This window comes from Tachypleus tridentatus, chromosome 7 (genome assembly GCF_004210375.1).
Source record: "Tachypleus tridentatus isolate NWPU-2018 chromosome 7, ASM421037v1, whole genome shotgun sequence".
Classification (NCBI taxonomy): domain Eukaryota; kingdom Metazoa; phylum Arthropoda; class Merostomata; order Xiphosura; family Limulidae; genus Tachypleus; species Tachypleus tridentatus.
Genome location: NC_134831.1, coordinates 110509994 through 110526240, shown reverse-complemented (window position 1 = coordinate 110526240; position 16247 = coordinate 110509994). Strand labels below are relative to the sequence as shown.

Genomic DNA, 16247 nt, shown 5'->3' with positions numbered 1-16247 from the left:
TGGTAGCGGACAATTTTGCACCTAGGAAAATTGGCAGCGGATGATTACCCAGCCAAGCAATACATAGTTAAGTTATGGTGTTGTTCATGATGTTACTACTGTTAACTTAACAACAAATTAACATCGAGTGGTAGGGGAGAGAGCACAAGATCTGGTGGACTATTTCGAGGACACCTGGATCGATAGACCTCATCAACGACGGGTAGGTGGGTGGAGAAACTGATTCGCCTCTGGAACGTGCACAAAAGGACAATCCAATGCTTCGAACGCACGAACAATAAAATAGAAGGGGGACATCAAGAAATAAACAAGCTAGTAGGAATCCGAGCCCCCAACTTCTTTGTATTGTTTGAACATCTGAAAAAGAATACCAAATGAATCTAAATCTTCTGGAACAAACGATTGCAGGGCATGAACTGCCAAGGAAAAAGGTAAAGTACGAGACTGTAAATCAAAGAGTCCAACGTATAGTTAACAAATATCAAAAAAGGGATCTTATTCGATTCCTTCGAGGAATTAGCTACTGCTTTAAACTGTGATCAAATTTGGCAGCACAGCTGTATTATTTTAACTGTGAATAAATGTGGCTACATGGCTGTATGATATATGAGTCTTTTTTTCTTAAACTGTAATGTTGATGTAAATACTCAGCTGGGTAATCATCCGCTGCCGGCTGTCAAATTGTTGGCTGCCAAGAGTCGAGCGTGAAATTGTGGCTGCGAAATGTCGGGATACTGGCAAAAGTGCATGCAAACAATTTCAAAGAAAGAGAGAAGGTAAAACCGTTTGTTGTGTTTCACATCAACAAATGATTGAGGACAGTCTATAACTGCCACTTAATAATCCTCATACTTAACAACTGATACAAAATGTGGAAGTTGTCGACATAGAGTCCATTTCCAATTGTAAGAGGGAGTTGTGCGGTGATGACATTTATCTTTATACTGAAACGTGTGGCATGCAATACACAGTCCTGATGGACTTCAAGTTCCTGTGGGAGAGAACGAGAAAGTGTCAAATTCACTCGAGCTTGAAATCCCTTGCTTATCAAAAATATTTTAATCAAACAGGCAAATGGCCATGTAACCCATACGGCCATGCAACCTATATGGCCATGCAACCCATATGAATGAAGATCTTGCAAAATGCCATTCCTCCATGTAATACAATAAACCTTCTCAAAGTAAAAAAAAAAAAAAAGATGTTGTGGCTTGAGAAAGCCTTCATGGATTGATGTTTCTAATCGAATCAGGTAATCCACGGTGGAACACTGTCATCAGAACCCACACTGGGTGTACAAAAGCAGATTGATTTAAGAAACTAACAAGATGAGCATTAACAGTCCTCTCTAAGATCTTACAGAGACAGCTCATCAAAGCCATTAGATGGTAGTTCAAAGGAATCTTGGGATCCTTTCCAGGTTTAGAAAAGGGAGTACAATAGCATGGCACCAAGCATTGGGAAAAACATTTTTTGCAAGATCCGGTTAAAAACAATCAGAAGAAAGCAAGAGAGATGGGACACCATCTCGTAATGAATATCACCAGGTCTGACTGATGTACTGCCAGGCCTATGAAGAGCAAGTTTGAGTTCCACCAGTGTAAAGGGGGTGATTACAGTCAAAAGGAAAGAGGTGATTGCTTTGCCCAAGTCTTGATGGCTAAGAAGGAGGAGGAAGAAGCAGAAGTGCTAGATACCCAGCAAAAAGCTTTCATCTAGAGCATTGGTGATGCTCCAGATATCAGCTACTTCCTGGCCATCAGAGAGCAAGATCAAAAGGGAAAGAAGTATACTGCCTACTGAATCTTGTCCAATATGAATTTGGAACTGGTGATAGTAGATATGTTAGTTGAGTACTTAATTCAAGATTCCTTCTGGCTTTATCATCTTGCCTGCTGAAATATGGATACCCATAATAGGTATCCCAGGCCCTGGGTCAAGTGGACAGGTCTCTATCAGGGGATGGAGATATTCCAGTGACTGAGGGCATGAATAAATAATCGTTCTGCATCTTGGGGCTGAAGAAGATGGACTTGAGGAAATCCAGAAGCTGATGCCAAATGAAGTGGATCATGAAAGCCATTGAAAGGAATGGTGAGAACAGAGATAGGTGTTGACATTTACTCTTCAACTCTCTTAATCATGGAGGGCAAAATGTTCCTCATGTTGTTTAGAAATTACTCTGTTGGAGGCATGGAGAGATATGTCTGCAATCTTACTGTAGCAGTGGAATGGAGCACAGCAGAATATGTCTGAGATGGAGTGGAGAACAATAAATTCCTTGCCTCTGGGAAGGAGATATTGCTCACAGTCTTTATGCTCTGCACCTATTTCTCTTCCACTCACTTAGAGCAAGATCAAAAGTATGAGGGGTGTGAACCAGTGCTGTTAACACAGTATGATTCCAGTTTGCACTTGTAAGCATTGTAGTCTTTGTCATCACATCAAGCACACGTTAAATAACTACAACATGATGTTTTTGAGTGACTGCATCTTTGACACTGGGAACATCTGAGAGAGTTGGGAACGTATGGTTGTATCTTACAGTTTAGGTATCCTGCCTTGATAGTGGCAGGTGGATATAGTGATGTAAAAATGAAACTAGTACATTTGTAGGTCAGCATTATTCCATCCTTCTGAGTGGAGATACAATGCAGTGCAGAAATAATTTGGCTGAATGAACCAGCAGGGATCTATTCTGGAATGTTCATTAATCCCTTTCAACTATAACTCCTCTGGAAGAATTCAAACTTGCATGAACCTCATTGGGTGCATCCCCCATGGCCTTCTACTTCCAGAGGAGATAGTGTGTTGTGATGAAGATGTTTCCACCAAATTGTCTCCTTAACATAGCTTCCTTATTGACTTTAAGGACTCAGCAAGCCTCTCTAATCCCTTTAGAACAAAAAAGGGAGACATCTGCCCTAAGAACTTCTGAGATAAGGAATGCAGAATAAGAAATCTGGGTATAGAATCTGACTGTGATGGTGCTTGTTGAACAGTCATGTATTCAAGGCTGTTTACTAATTATCATTGTTTTCTTAGTTTTAGTTTTTTGTTCATGGATGGGGAATACATTTCAGTGCCTACCAACCATGGAGCCCTATGAAGGAACACACTGCAATGCCAAACAAGGGCATTGCAGAAACCCAAAGGTTTTATGAATATTATACACTAGCACCAGCATCAGGAACAATGTCCACAACACTTATTGAGAATGTCCAACACTGATATTCATTTGACCCTAGCCTAAGTGGATTAGCTGATTGACCATGAAGGGCCACCCCAAATCTACCCATCTACAAGAATTCAAGGCCAAAGTGATGTGTTAAGCTGGACCCCTCAACCACCAGAATTCTCTCCTTCCCTTCACGGGTCATCATGCACAGCAAACACATGGGTGGATATTCAAATCCAAGAAAAGGTAAACTGAAAGTACAGAACCTTCTCTGGGAGGTCCCTTCACTACAAACAGGAATTCACCTTGAGGGGCTCTAACAAAAGCTTTTATGGAAGATAAAGTATTTCAAATTATGACTGCAAGTTCTTACCCATGTAAATAACTGTGCAACCATTACAAATTTCTACCCCTGTATCCAAGATTATAAGGTGTTTTTGAAAAGCAATCAACCCAAACATTATAAAAAGCAGAGTCACTATCTAGAACAACAGGCACCAATAATCCATGACTGCCCAAAGCCAGATAAGTGATTTCTTAAAGACCACCAAAACAATCAGTCACACTCATACCTTTTTGAAGTCCTACTTAATGTGAAAATAGTTTATGATAATGTTTTCAGAGACAAAATGAATCAAACATTAATCATTTGTTCCATTATAACTTAATCTTACGATAACAGAAAATAAAGTATGGATTTCCAGGCTTAAGAACTAGACATTTCATACTCTGTCCAATTGCTTGGCCAAATACCAACAATCCAGTAGTCATTAAATAAATTCAAAGGAAATCCATAAATGTAAAATGTAGAGTAGGTGACATCATTCAGACAATACAGAAGAGGTATTATGTTAAGAAAGTGCAGATTGTATGTCTAACTCAAAAACAATTCATCAATTGAACAGATTTAGTCCCCCTATCAATAAATTGATGTTGTAGAGCCAAAGGTGTCTCAGATGTTGAGGAAAGATAATAAGTCATTTTTCCCTAATAACATTACAGGCTTGATTACAGGTTTTATTTTGAAGAACATCATGTTTCTAAGGCACGTATAAAGAAGCAGAATATAAGGCTAACGTTACATTTTCTCTTGTATTAAACATTATGTAATTCTGTAAAACTGGGTTGAGGAATCATGTGATCATGTATGGAATGAAAGTCACTAGAAGCCAAGTTGGTAGCAAATGTATTACTTCATTCATTAGGGGTGGTAAAAATTCAACTTTCATTCTTCATAATGACAACTTAAATTCATATACAATAATTTTTGTAATATAATCAAGCTTGAGGATGTTTAATAACTGTCTTGAGAATATACACATACTGGACCAGTACTTGGTTAATGTATATAAAGTATTTTCAAATGAAACTAATTTTCCAAAATGTATCAGGTAGGTTATTTGGATAATAACAGCATATTTGTTCAAGAAGTAAGGGGTGTGTTATATTATAGTATTAAATAACTTGACTGAGTTTCTTTAAAAGTAAAATTATGACTGGTAAAATGAACAAAACCTGTATTGTAACAAACAAACAGAAGACACAATATGCATATTTACACAGACATAATTACAGGCAATTCTTCTGGTATATGTTTAGTTTCATAACTTTCTTTCTCTCAAGGTTTACTTCCATTGAACTAAATAGGATGGTCTCTTACGTATGTTCTTTTCACAATGCTCTGTTAGTAAAATTGGATAAAAAAAGTACACCTGAATCTTGTAGCTTAACTTCCTTTCTTTGTTCAGTAGACAGTATCATCTCGTTATTTTTGTTCTCCCACAGCATTAATCCACTGGCAATTTTACTGAATGTCACCTTGGTCAGTAAAAATATTAGTGTCTTTCCTTATAGCCTGGATGCTGTACGTTACTGCAATATTTTCCTTTAACTTTTCTACAAACTTCAACACTTGTGCACTATCGTAAATTGGTGTAGGTTTACGTTATATGCAACATTCAAAACATTCAATTTTAAGATTAAAGAAAAGTAAAATTACTTGTATAAAGTATCTCATTAACCATAATAGCAAAAAGTTTAGATACATCACGGAAACACTCTGACTGATTTAACACTATTTTTAAATAACTTTTCACCTTTTAACTTTAGCCATGGCCAAGTTTCAATTCATTCTACACGTATTCCCTATTTATAATCTAGTTCTGAATGAAAGAGAAAAACAAGATGCCAGTTTATGTAGAATTTTCTCGGGGATTCTAGACCTATCTCAACATAACGTATTTCCCAGCTAATATACAAATTATAAATTTAAAATATATCGTATAACCCCAATATAGACCACAAAAAAGAAACTTTTACAACAAGGTTATCTTAACGACTTTCTGCACCACATTTAGCCGCCATTATAGCATGGAAATTTCAGAGCCGAAAATTTTTGAAACGTTTTAGAAAATATACATTTTGCCTACATATCACGCATATTAGGTTAATGTAGTAAACAGTGTAAACTCAAATTTAAACAGATGCATATATAAAATTAAGCACGATATGGTTGCGAATTACATAAATTAAACCATATATATAAAAAAAAATTATTTATACATATTCAGTTAAAGTGCATAACCGGTAACGTATTTCCTTTAATAATTGTACGCAACTGCTCAACATTAGTACGAGATTACCACACTAAATCAGTGCTCGGAAACCATTTCTATGACAAATCTGACACAAACTGTTAAAAAGTAAAATGCTTTCGTTTCTAAATTATAGCTTTAACACATCTCATTGTGGTAAACTTTTATCTGCGCATATTTTGAAGAGTTAAAATTATACAGTTTTTAAATACTTGTGTGAAATGAATGCAACTTCGATATTCGAAGTCAGATCAAGCTAAAATGTCCTTTTTTAATATGCGGTAATGCATGGAAGTGTTAGTGAGTTACCGTCCAGAACCTGCATGATGTACTCAGCCGTGCGGACCACAGTTGGGGTACTTACCCAGGGGTACATAGTTGTAGAATGCTTGTGAAGTTGTGGGCACATTTGTTAAAAAGGAATTAAACTATTGGTTTTTTAGAAGCTCAATATTTATAGTAAAGATACAAATGTTTTGTTAGAGGAGTGACTGTTGCGTGGGTTAATTCTTCGTGGTAAGTTTGGTAACCTTCAAACTTTTGTAGATATGAAATGATTAGTTTTAGCAACGTTAGAGTCAAAAGACTATCACTTTGTATTTCACGTTAAGGCTAGTAACAGCGAATTATGCGGTACGCTGGCGCAGGTAGTTTTGAAAACGCTACGGTTAGGCTCGCTGCTCATGCCTAACGCAGTAACGGTGATTAAAAACTATCGTTGTTTCTAAAACGTTAAGTTTGGGTCGTGGGAATGTAGTTTTTTCATGTTATAGTTATCATTATCTATGTACATAGATTTAAGGCATATATAGTACTATTCATAAGGAACGAACAAACTTAAAGTAATGTTAAGAGTTAACCTATAAATTGTGTACCCAACGGGAAAACGAAAAGACTAAAATTAAACCTAGTAAAGATTTATCTGTAACGGTTAATTGTACTTTAGTATTAGGATGTTAGGGCTCAGGTTACTGTAGTACAGGCAGTACAGAAAAACCTTGGCCGCAGCTAGAAACTGGTACTAAGGTCAGAGAGATGTGCTTTATGCAATCTGCACAGTGCTTATTGGAAGAGAGGAGATAGTAACCCATTAGATGGAGGTAGGATGCTTCTGTGTTTTAATGGTATAACTTTCAATTTAGAATTAGCACTTTCACATTTTCTTTATCAACTTAAGTGTGAACAGAATTTTAGGTAATATAATTTGTGTTATTTTGGAATAAACAAGTGTGTTGGATATAAATGTAGCTGATTTTAGAGATGTTTTCAGTTGTTGACTAGTGTTTACCCACATTAGTAAGTTGTTAGATAATGCAGTGAGAAAACTATTAATGAATTAAGAATTCATGAAAGTGCATGGTGACTGAAGTTGTTTGTACCATCAGTCCAAACCTTACTCATGTTGCAGACCACAATATATGCTTACAGTTCTTTGTTCCATTAATTCCAATTTGAATTTAGTGTTTCTGCCACCTGGTGTTGCTTATATTTTTACCCCTTGCTTTGCTCTTGACAGCAGATGTTTTTGATCTGATCTCTTCTGAAGCATTGTCCATTAGTAAGTATCTTTCATCAAACCTGTTTGAATATCTGCATATTTCACTTTATATTTGAGGCTAAATGCTGTTTAAAAAGTCTACTGTGTATTTGATCTAGCGTTTTGTATGATGGTAGATATCTGTGTTTTGGATCTTAGAAGATTACACTCTGTACTGTTGTCTGGTCTACAACCTTCTGTGCAAGTTGAATCTCTAAATTCTGTTATATCTGGTTCCATGCCTGTACTATCCAAGCTCCAAACTACTTAGAATTTGCCATTCATTCAAGGGAATTTTGTTCTGGTACCTGTGTTGTTGTTTTTTTCATATACTGTGTCTTCTTAGTATTTATATGTCATCCTGTTGTCATGCCAGTTATTTCTGCATGTAGTCTTTTGGTTAGTTCTTAAATTTTGGACATTGAAGAATTATCATTAAGAAATGGAAGGTATTGTAGAAGCTCTTTATGTAGAATATGTTTGTGCAGATTGGTTACTTAATCATGTGACGAAATTCATAGTTTATATATCACAACAAAAACTTGGTATTTACTGTTTTTCTGTAAGGTATAATGGTTTGTGGCATTTACTACTTGAATGTAATAACCTCTGACTCTGTGTGAACCGAGTTTTACCACCTGAATGTAATAACCACTGATTCTATGTGAACCGAGTTTTACCACCTTAATGTAATAACCTCTGATACTGTGTGAACCGAGTTTTATCCACCTGAATGTAATAACCTCTGATTATGTGTGAACCGAGTTTTATCCACCTGAATGTAATAACCACTGATTCTGTGTGAACCGAGTTTTACCACCTTAATGTAATAACCTCTGATTCTGTGTGAACCGAGTTTTACCACCTTAATGTAATAACCTCTGATTCTGTGTGAACCGAGTTTTATCCACCTGAATGTAATAACCTCTGATTATGTATGAACTGAGTTTTACCACCTGAATGTAACAACCTCTGATTCTGTGTGAACCGAGTTTTACCACCTGAATGTAATAACCACTGATTCTGTGTGAACCGAGTTTTACCACCTTAATGTAATAACCTCTGATTCTGTGTGAACCGAGTTTTATCCACCTGAATGTAATAACCTCTGATTCTGTGTGAACCGAGTTTTATCCACCTGAATGTAATAACCTCTGATTATGTGTGAACCGAGTTTTATCCACCTGAATGTAATAACCTCTGATTCTGTGTGAACCGAGTTTTATCCACCTGAATGTAATAACCTCTGATTATGTATGAACTGAGTTTTACCACCTGAATGTAACAACCTCTGATTCTGTGTGAACCAAGTTTTACCTTCTGAATGTAACAACCTCTGATTCTGTGTGAACCAAGTTTTACCACCTGAATGTAACAACCTCTGATTCTGTGTGAACCAAGTTTTACTGGCTGAATGTAACAACCTCTTATTCTGTGTGAACCAAGTTTTACCACCTGAATGTAACAACCTCTGATTCTGTGTGAACCAAGTTTTACCTTCTGAATGTAACAACCTCTGATTCTGTGTGAACCAAGTTTTACCACCTGAATGTAACAACCTCTGATTCTGTGTGAACCAAGTTTTACCTTCTGAATGTAACAACCTCTGATTCTGTGTGAACCAAGTTTTACCTTCTGAATGTAACAAGCTCTGATTCTGTGTGAACCAAGTTTTACCTTCTGAATGTAACAAGCTCTGATTCTGTGTGAACCAAGTTTTACCTTCTGAATGTAACAACCTCTGATTCTGTGTGAACAGAGTTTTACCATCTGAATGTAACAACCTCTGATTCTGTGTGAACCAAGTTTTACCATCTGAATGTAACAACCTCTGATTCTGTGTGAACCAAGTTTTACCTTCTGAATGTAACAACCTCTGATTCTGTGTGAACCAAGTTTTACCATCTGAATGTAACAACCTCTGATTCTGTGTGAACCAAGTTTTACCATCTGAATGTAACAACCTCTGATTCTGTGTGAATTAAGTTTTACCTTCTGAATGTAACAACCTCTGATTCTGTGTGAACCAAGTTTTACCTTCTGAATGTAACAACCTCTGATTCTGTGTGAACCAAGTTTTACCACCTGAATGTAACAACCTCTGATTCTGTGTGAACCAGGTTTTATCACCTGAATGTAACAACCTCTGATTCTGTGTGAACAAGTTTTACCTTCTGAATGTAACAACCTCTGATTCTGTGTGAACCAAGTTTTATCACCTGAATGTAACAACTTCTGATTCTGTGTGAACAGAGTTTTACCTTCTGAATGTAACAACCTCTGATTCTTTGTGAACCAAGTTTTACCACCTGAATGTAACAACTTCTGATTCTGTGTGAACCAAGTTTTACCTTCTGAATGTAACAAGCTCTGATTCTGTGTGAACCAAGTTTTACCTTCTGAATGTAACAAGCTCTGATTCTGTGTGAACGAAGTTTTACCATTTGCATATAACAACCTCTGATTCTGTGTGAACCAAGTTTTAACACCTGAATAAAACAACTGCTTCTGTGTAACCAGGTTTTACTGCCTGAATGTGACAACCTCTGATTCTATGTAACCAAATTTTACTGCCTGAATGTAACAACCTCTGATTCTGTGTGAACAAAGTTTTACCATCTGAATGTAACAACCTCTGATTCTGTGTGAACCAAGTTTTACCATCTGAATGTAACAACCTCTGATTCTGTGTGAACAAAGTTTTACCATCTGAATGTAACAACCTCTGATTCTGTGTGAACAAAGTTTTACCATCTGAATGTAACAACCTCTGATTCTGTGTGAACAAAGTTTTACCATCTGAATGTAACAACCTCTGATTCTGTGTGAACAAAGTTTTACCATCTGAATGTAACAACCTCTGATTCTGTGTGAACCAAGTTTTACCGGCTGAATGTAACAACCTCTGATTCTGTTTGAACCAAGTTTTGAAAATGGTGAAAGTTTTGATTGTGGGGGACTGTGTTTTATTGTTTACAACTTATAAGGGTAGTAGACTGGTCTGACTAATTACTGTGAAGTACCACATTACTCATACAATTAGGTAAAATACATTTTGTTAAGTCTGTATCAGAATTTTATTTTCAGTAATCATATCAAACAGCGAGCTGTTTCATCAGTTCATTTCTTACTGATACTTAGTTGTCTGTTTTAGTTTCATTACCTGTGTTATATATAAAACATTAGTTACCTTTTATTAGTCTCATTGTAAAGTACTTCACTGCAAGACATTTATATATGTTTTACATATTTAGTTTGCTGTACTTAATAGTTGGAGCATTTTATAGTAATGAGTAAGACAGATTGTTATGTTGATAAAAATATTATTGGTATTCATTTTTTAAAGTAATTTGTATATAGTAGACTTTGGTTTCTGTTAATGTTTTATTCAGTAATCTAAGATTTCAAAAATGTCCTTTTTATCAAGTTGTAAGGTCTTTCACAGACACTGTAAAATTGAGGGGTAATATTTTACTTGTATCTACTTGATTAGTAAAAAGTAAAACAAAATATTATTTTTATAATTAGTGACTTAAAGACAGCAAATTACTTCCATTGACTTGTGACCAATATTGCTGTAACTACTACCTGAAATTCTAAATGAATAGAAGTAGCTTTACTACTTTCAACAGACCACTACTTCAAATACTTGATTGACTTATCCACAATTGTGCTAAGAATGTAAGTTTATGGATTTACAATGCTGAAATCAGGGGTTTGATTCCCCTCGGTGGACTCGGCAGATAGCCCAAAGTGGCTTTACTACAAGAAAACACACTCCACCTCTGTGTGATCCAAATAATGATAACTCATGTGAATTACCTTCCCCTTACTTTAATTCAAAGTCATTTGCTAAGTATTTAATATCACATGATGGATCATAGTGACAAAAATCTATTCAGTCAAGAAGAAATAATTTCATCCACCAATTAAAAACAAATCAAGTGACCATTCCAAACTAAATAAAAAAGAGTGAACCTATTTCAGATAAAGATTTTTAGTTTTGAAAATTAGTTGTATATATGATGTTTATGTATTTAATTTGTATAGAAAGTCCAGAGATATACTGTATTTTTGACTTTGTTTTTTAACAAGTGTTTTGTCATTCTGTGTGACTTGTATGACTGGTTTAATTAGAGTTATTACACCACTTTGTTTATTCACCAATTTGTTGGAGAATTATGACGTGCTGTATTCTGTAGCATTCAAGTACCATAAAGGTTATGGTAAGCGTGATCAAGTAAGACACATTTAAGAATTTGATATTTTTAATAAAATATTAAAATAGCTAGAAATAAAAATGTAAATGTAAACTGATTTTGAATAAATATTACTTGTTACAGAAACTTCAGTAATCTGTTTTGTTTGTGTTCATAGTTAAGGAAGTATGTACAATTAACTGGACTACTTAGTGAGTTAGATTTCAGGTGTGATCTCTATAATTAACTTGTTGTGGTCAGGAGATAATGGTAGTTGAGATCTTTATATTTTAACCATGGCCTCAAGATAACCAAATAAATCACCAAAGATGTTAATCAGAAATTGAAGACCTTTATGGACGTTGCATTGAAAACACTCAAATCATCACATTTCCTTAGGTTATTTTGGACACAGATTTGTAGTAATTTCTGCATGTTATGCACTCATTCTCTCAGTAACACTCCCGGTATTGTTTCTCTTCCAGAAGGAGTTTTAAAGCAGGAAAATCACCATATTTGGAAGATTGTTTGTCTGTGTTATTAAATTGTATGTGGCCTCCACTTGTTTTTACTGTGTGGTTTGAAACTTGGTTTGGCAGTTGGACATAGAATAGTTTTATGATATGTGCTATAAATAAATTGGAGAAAGCTGGTCACTTCTTCAAATGGAGTGCTATATTAAGATTAATATTTGGTCTAAAGTCCAAAAGCTACAACATTATTGTGTCTTTTGTGAAAATGTACCCAAAAATCCTATTGTGAAGTGCAGAAATTTACCACAAGACTTCCAGATATACCATTCATGTGTGAAGTTGACAAAACATCAGGGTCATTTGTTTGAACTGTTTTCTAATAGATATGCCTGTGTTAACTTTTCTTGTATTTCTATATTATCATGGCATACTAAATACACTGTATTGAAATTTCATTATTTGAGTCATAAATACTCAAATTTTCCCAAAGTGTTAATAATCTAGAATAATACATTTGACATCCATTTAGTTGAATGTATATGTTTATTTATCATTCACATTTTTGCTTATTACACATCTCATATAAGGTTTAAGAGGAATATTTCAATGTACTTATTTTTGTTCATTACAGGACATCCATTCATGTCAAAGAAGAAAAAGAAAACGACATGATCATGCAATCAGAGCTCTAGTAACTAATACATCAGAGAATATTGGTCAAGGATGGTGTTTGATTTTGATGTGAAAATCTTCTGTCAGAACCTGCGTGCTACCAAACCACCTTATGAATGTCCTGTTCCAGGATGTTCCAGAATTTACAAAAGTTTTTCTGGAATTCAGTTTCATTTATACAATTTTGATCATGAGAATTCTGTTGTTAGTCCACAGTCAGCACCTCTACAGAAGTGTAATCAGAAAAAAGGTAGGTGGCACCACAGACAAAGCCGACGCTCTCCATCTCCTCCTGATTATTTTCCCACTGCTCAGGAGGCTTTGACATATGCTGAATCTCAGCGTGTTGTAGAAGTGGACGTGGAGGGAAGAACCCATAGAATCAGCATCAGTGAACCAATAAATGTTATAATAGCTGATGTAGTAGATAGTGAAACAAATAAACATGAAGAAAAGTTAAAACCAGAAGAAAAGATTGAAAAACCTCCTTCAAAAGTAGGAAAAAACCCTGAAAACTCTAAAATCCACAAAGAAAGTGGATCAACTGTTCTTCCAGAGGCATCATTTCAAATACTTCCTGATTATGATGCCCCAATTGCTCCAGCTAGACCAGCAGTTTATTACAAGTTTGTGGAAAAGTCTCCAGAAGAACTTGATGAAGAAGTGGAATATGACATGGATGAAGAGGTTTGTCAAGTCTCTTCTCCAAATCCTTATCTTTGTTTCATTGTACCAAACAATGCCTTTTTACATATAAGTTGAGATATTTTGTAAATATGATACCTTACAGTTCTAGCATTGTATTTTTATTTTAATTATGTTCAGAGGAAATATAATCAGTTGTGTATGAAGTTTCTAACATTCATGAGGGATTCTAAAACTGTAGTGCAGGTATTGTTAATAATGTTTGTGCACTTACCAAATCAGGAAATTTGCAGACAGGTACTTAAACGAGTTTTTACATCTTATAAATCTGTTTACAAATTATTAAATGTTCATATCTTTTTGTAAAAACACCCTTAGGACTGTGCATGGCTTGACCTAATGAACGCAAAGAGAAAAACTGATGGTTTTCCAGAAATTTCAGCTGATACTTTTGAAATGTTGATGGATAGGCTTGAAAAAGAATCCCATTTTCAGAATCAATGTTCTGGGAAAGATGTGAGTTCTGTTGACGAGGATGCTGTTTGTTGCATCTGTAATGATGGAGAATGTGAGAACACCAATGCTATTCTTTTCTGTGATATGTGTAATCTGCCTGTTCATCAAGTAAGTGTCAAGTAGTGAACATCTTGTTTAAAGTTAGTACTGTCTTTACAATGATATATGTAATCTGTCTGTTCATCAAGTAAGTGTCAAGTAGTGAACATCTTGTTTAAAGTTAGTACTGTCTTTACAATGATATATGTAATCTGTCTGTTCATCAAGTGAGTGTCAAGTAGTGAACATCTTGTTTAAAGTTACCACTGTCTTTACAATGATATATGTAATCTGTCTGTTTATCAAGTAAGTGTCAAGTAGTGAACATCTTGTTTAAAGTTAGTACTGTCTTTACAATGATATATGTAATCTGTCTGTTCATCAAGTAAGTGTCAAGTAGTGAACATCATGTTTAAAGTTAGTACTGTCTTAACAATGATATATGTAATTTGTCTGTTCATCAAGTAAGTGTCAAGTAGTGAACATCTTGTTTAAAGTTAGTACTGTCTTTACAATGATATATGTAATCTGTCTGTTCATCAAGTAAGTGTCAAGTAGTGAACATCTTGTTTAAAGTTAGTACTGTCTTTACAATGATATATGTAATCTGTCTGTTCATCAAGTGAGTGTCAAGTAGTGAACATCTTGTTTAAAGTTAGTACTGTCTTTACAATGATGTATGTAATCTGTCTGTTCATCAAGTGAGTGTCAAGTAGTGAACATCTTGTTTAAAGTTAGTACTGTCTTTACAATGATGTATGTAATCTGTCTGTTCATCAAGTGAGTGTCAAGTAGTGAACATCTTGTTTAAAGTTAGTACTGTCTTTACAATGATATATGTAATCTGTCTGTTTAACAAGTAAGTGTCAAGTAGTGAACATCATGTTTAAAGTTAGTACTGTATTTACAATCATATATGTAATCTGTCTGTTTATCAAGTGTGTCAAGTAGTGAACATCTTGTTTAAAGTTAGTACTGTCTTTACAATGATATATGTAATCTGTCTGTTCATCAAGTGAGTGTCAAGTAGTGAACATCTTGTTTAAAGTTAGTACTGTCTTTACAATGATATATGTAATCTGTTTGTTCATCAAGTGAGTGTCAAGTAGTGAACATCTTGTTTAAAGTTAGTACTGTCTTTACAGTGATATATGTAATCTGTCTGTTCATCAAGTGAGTGTCAAGTAGTGAACATCTTGTTTAAAGTTAGTACTGTCTTTACAATGATATATGTAATCTGTCTGTTCATCAAGTGAGTGTCAAGTAGTGAACATCTTGTTTAAAGTTAGTACTGTCTTTACAATGATATATGTAATCTGTCTGTTCATCAAGTAAGTGTCAAGTAGTGAACATCTTGTTTAAAGTTAGTACTGTCTTTACAATGATATATGTAATCTGTTTGTTCATCAAGTAAGTGTCAAGTAGTGAACATCTTGTTTAAAGTTAGTACTGTCTTTACAATGATATATGTAATCTGTGTTCATCTGTTCATCAAGTTAGTACTGTCTTTACAATGTGTCAAGTAGTGAACATCTTGTTTAAAGTTAGTACTGTCTTTACAATGATATATGTAATCTGTCTGTTCATCAAGTGAGTGTCAAGTAGTGAACATCTTGTTTAAAGTTAGTACTGTCTTTACAATGATATATGTAATCTGTCTGTTCATCAAGTAAGTGTCAAGTAGTGAACATCTTGTTTAAAGTTAGTACTGTCTTTACAATGATATATGTAATCTGTCTGTTCATCAAGTGAGTGTCAAGTAGTGAACATCTTGTTTAAAGTTAGTACTGTCTTTACAATGATATATGTAATCTGTCTGTTCATCAAGTGAGTGTCAAGTAGTGAACATCTTGTTTAAAGTTAGTACTGTCTTTACAATGATATATGTAATCTGTCTGTTCATCAAGTGAGTGTCAAGTAGTGAACATCTTGTTTAAAGTTAGTACTGTCTTTACAATGATATATGTAATCTGTCTGTTCATCAAGTGAGTGTCAAGTAGTGAACATCTTGTTTAAAGTTAGTACTGTCTTTACAATGATGATATGTAATCTGTCTGTTGTTCATCAAGTGAGTGTCAAGTAGTGAACATCTTGTTTAAAGTTAGTACTGTCTTTACAATGATATATGTAATCTGTCTGTTCATCAAGTGAGTGTCAAGTAGTGAACATCTTGTTTAAAGTTAGTACTGTCTTTACAATGATATATGTAATCTGTCTGTTCATCAAGTGAGTGTCAAGTAGTGAACATCTTGTTTAAAGTTAGTACTGTCTTTACAATGATATATGTAATCTGTCTGTTCATCAAGTGAGTGTCAAGTAGTGAACATCTTGTTTAAAGTTAGTACTGTCTTTACAATGATATATGTAATCTGTCTGTTCATCAAGTGAGTGTCA

At 34.7% G+C, this 16247-nt stretch overlaps 1 protein-coding gene across 8 annotated transcripts in view; it reads left to right on the top strand.

The window, feature by feature from the left end:
* Positions 1–5811: 5811 nt before the first annotated feature.
* LOC143256392 (peregrin-like) overlaps positions 5812–16247 on the top strand; it is a 75820-nt gene continuing 65384 nt past the window's right edge. For 4 of the 8 annotated variants that reach the window (XM_076513581.1, XM_076513578.1, XM_076513577.1 and 1 more), the window contains exons 1-3: positions 6077–6288; positions 12613–13340; positions 13677–13922. In XM_076513581.1, coding sequence (XP_076369696.1) covers positions 12705–13340; positions 13677–13922 — 882 coding nt within the window. In that variant the 5' untranslated portion in view covers positions 6077–6288; positions 12613–12704. Of the gene's footprint in view, positions 6873–7226; positions 7331–12612; positions 13341–13676; positions 13923–16247 lie in introns of those variants that run through there. The other 4 variants (XM_076513580.1, XM_076513576.1, XM_076513575.1 and 1 more) reach the window with 3 other exon arrangements.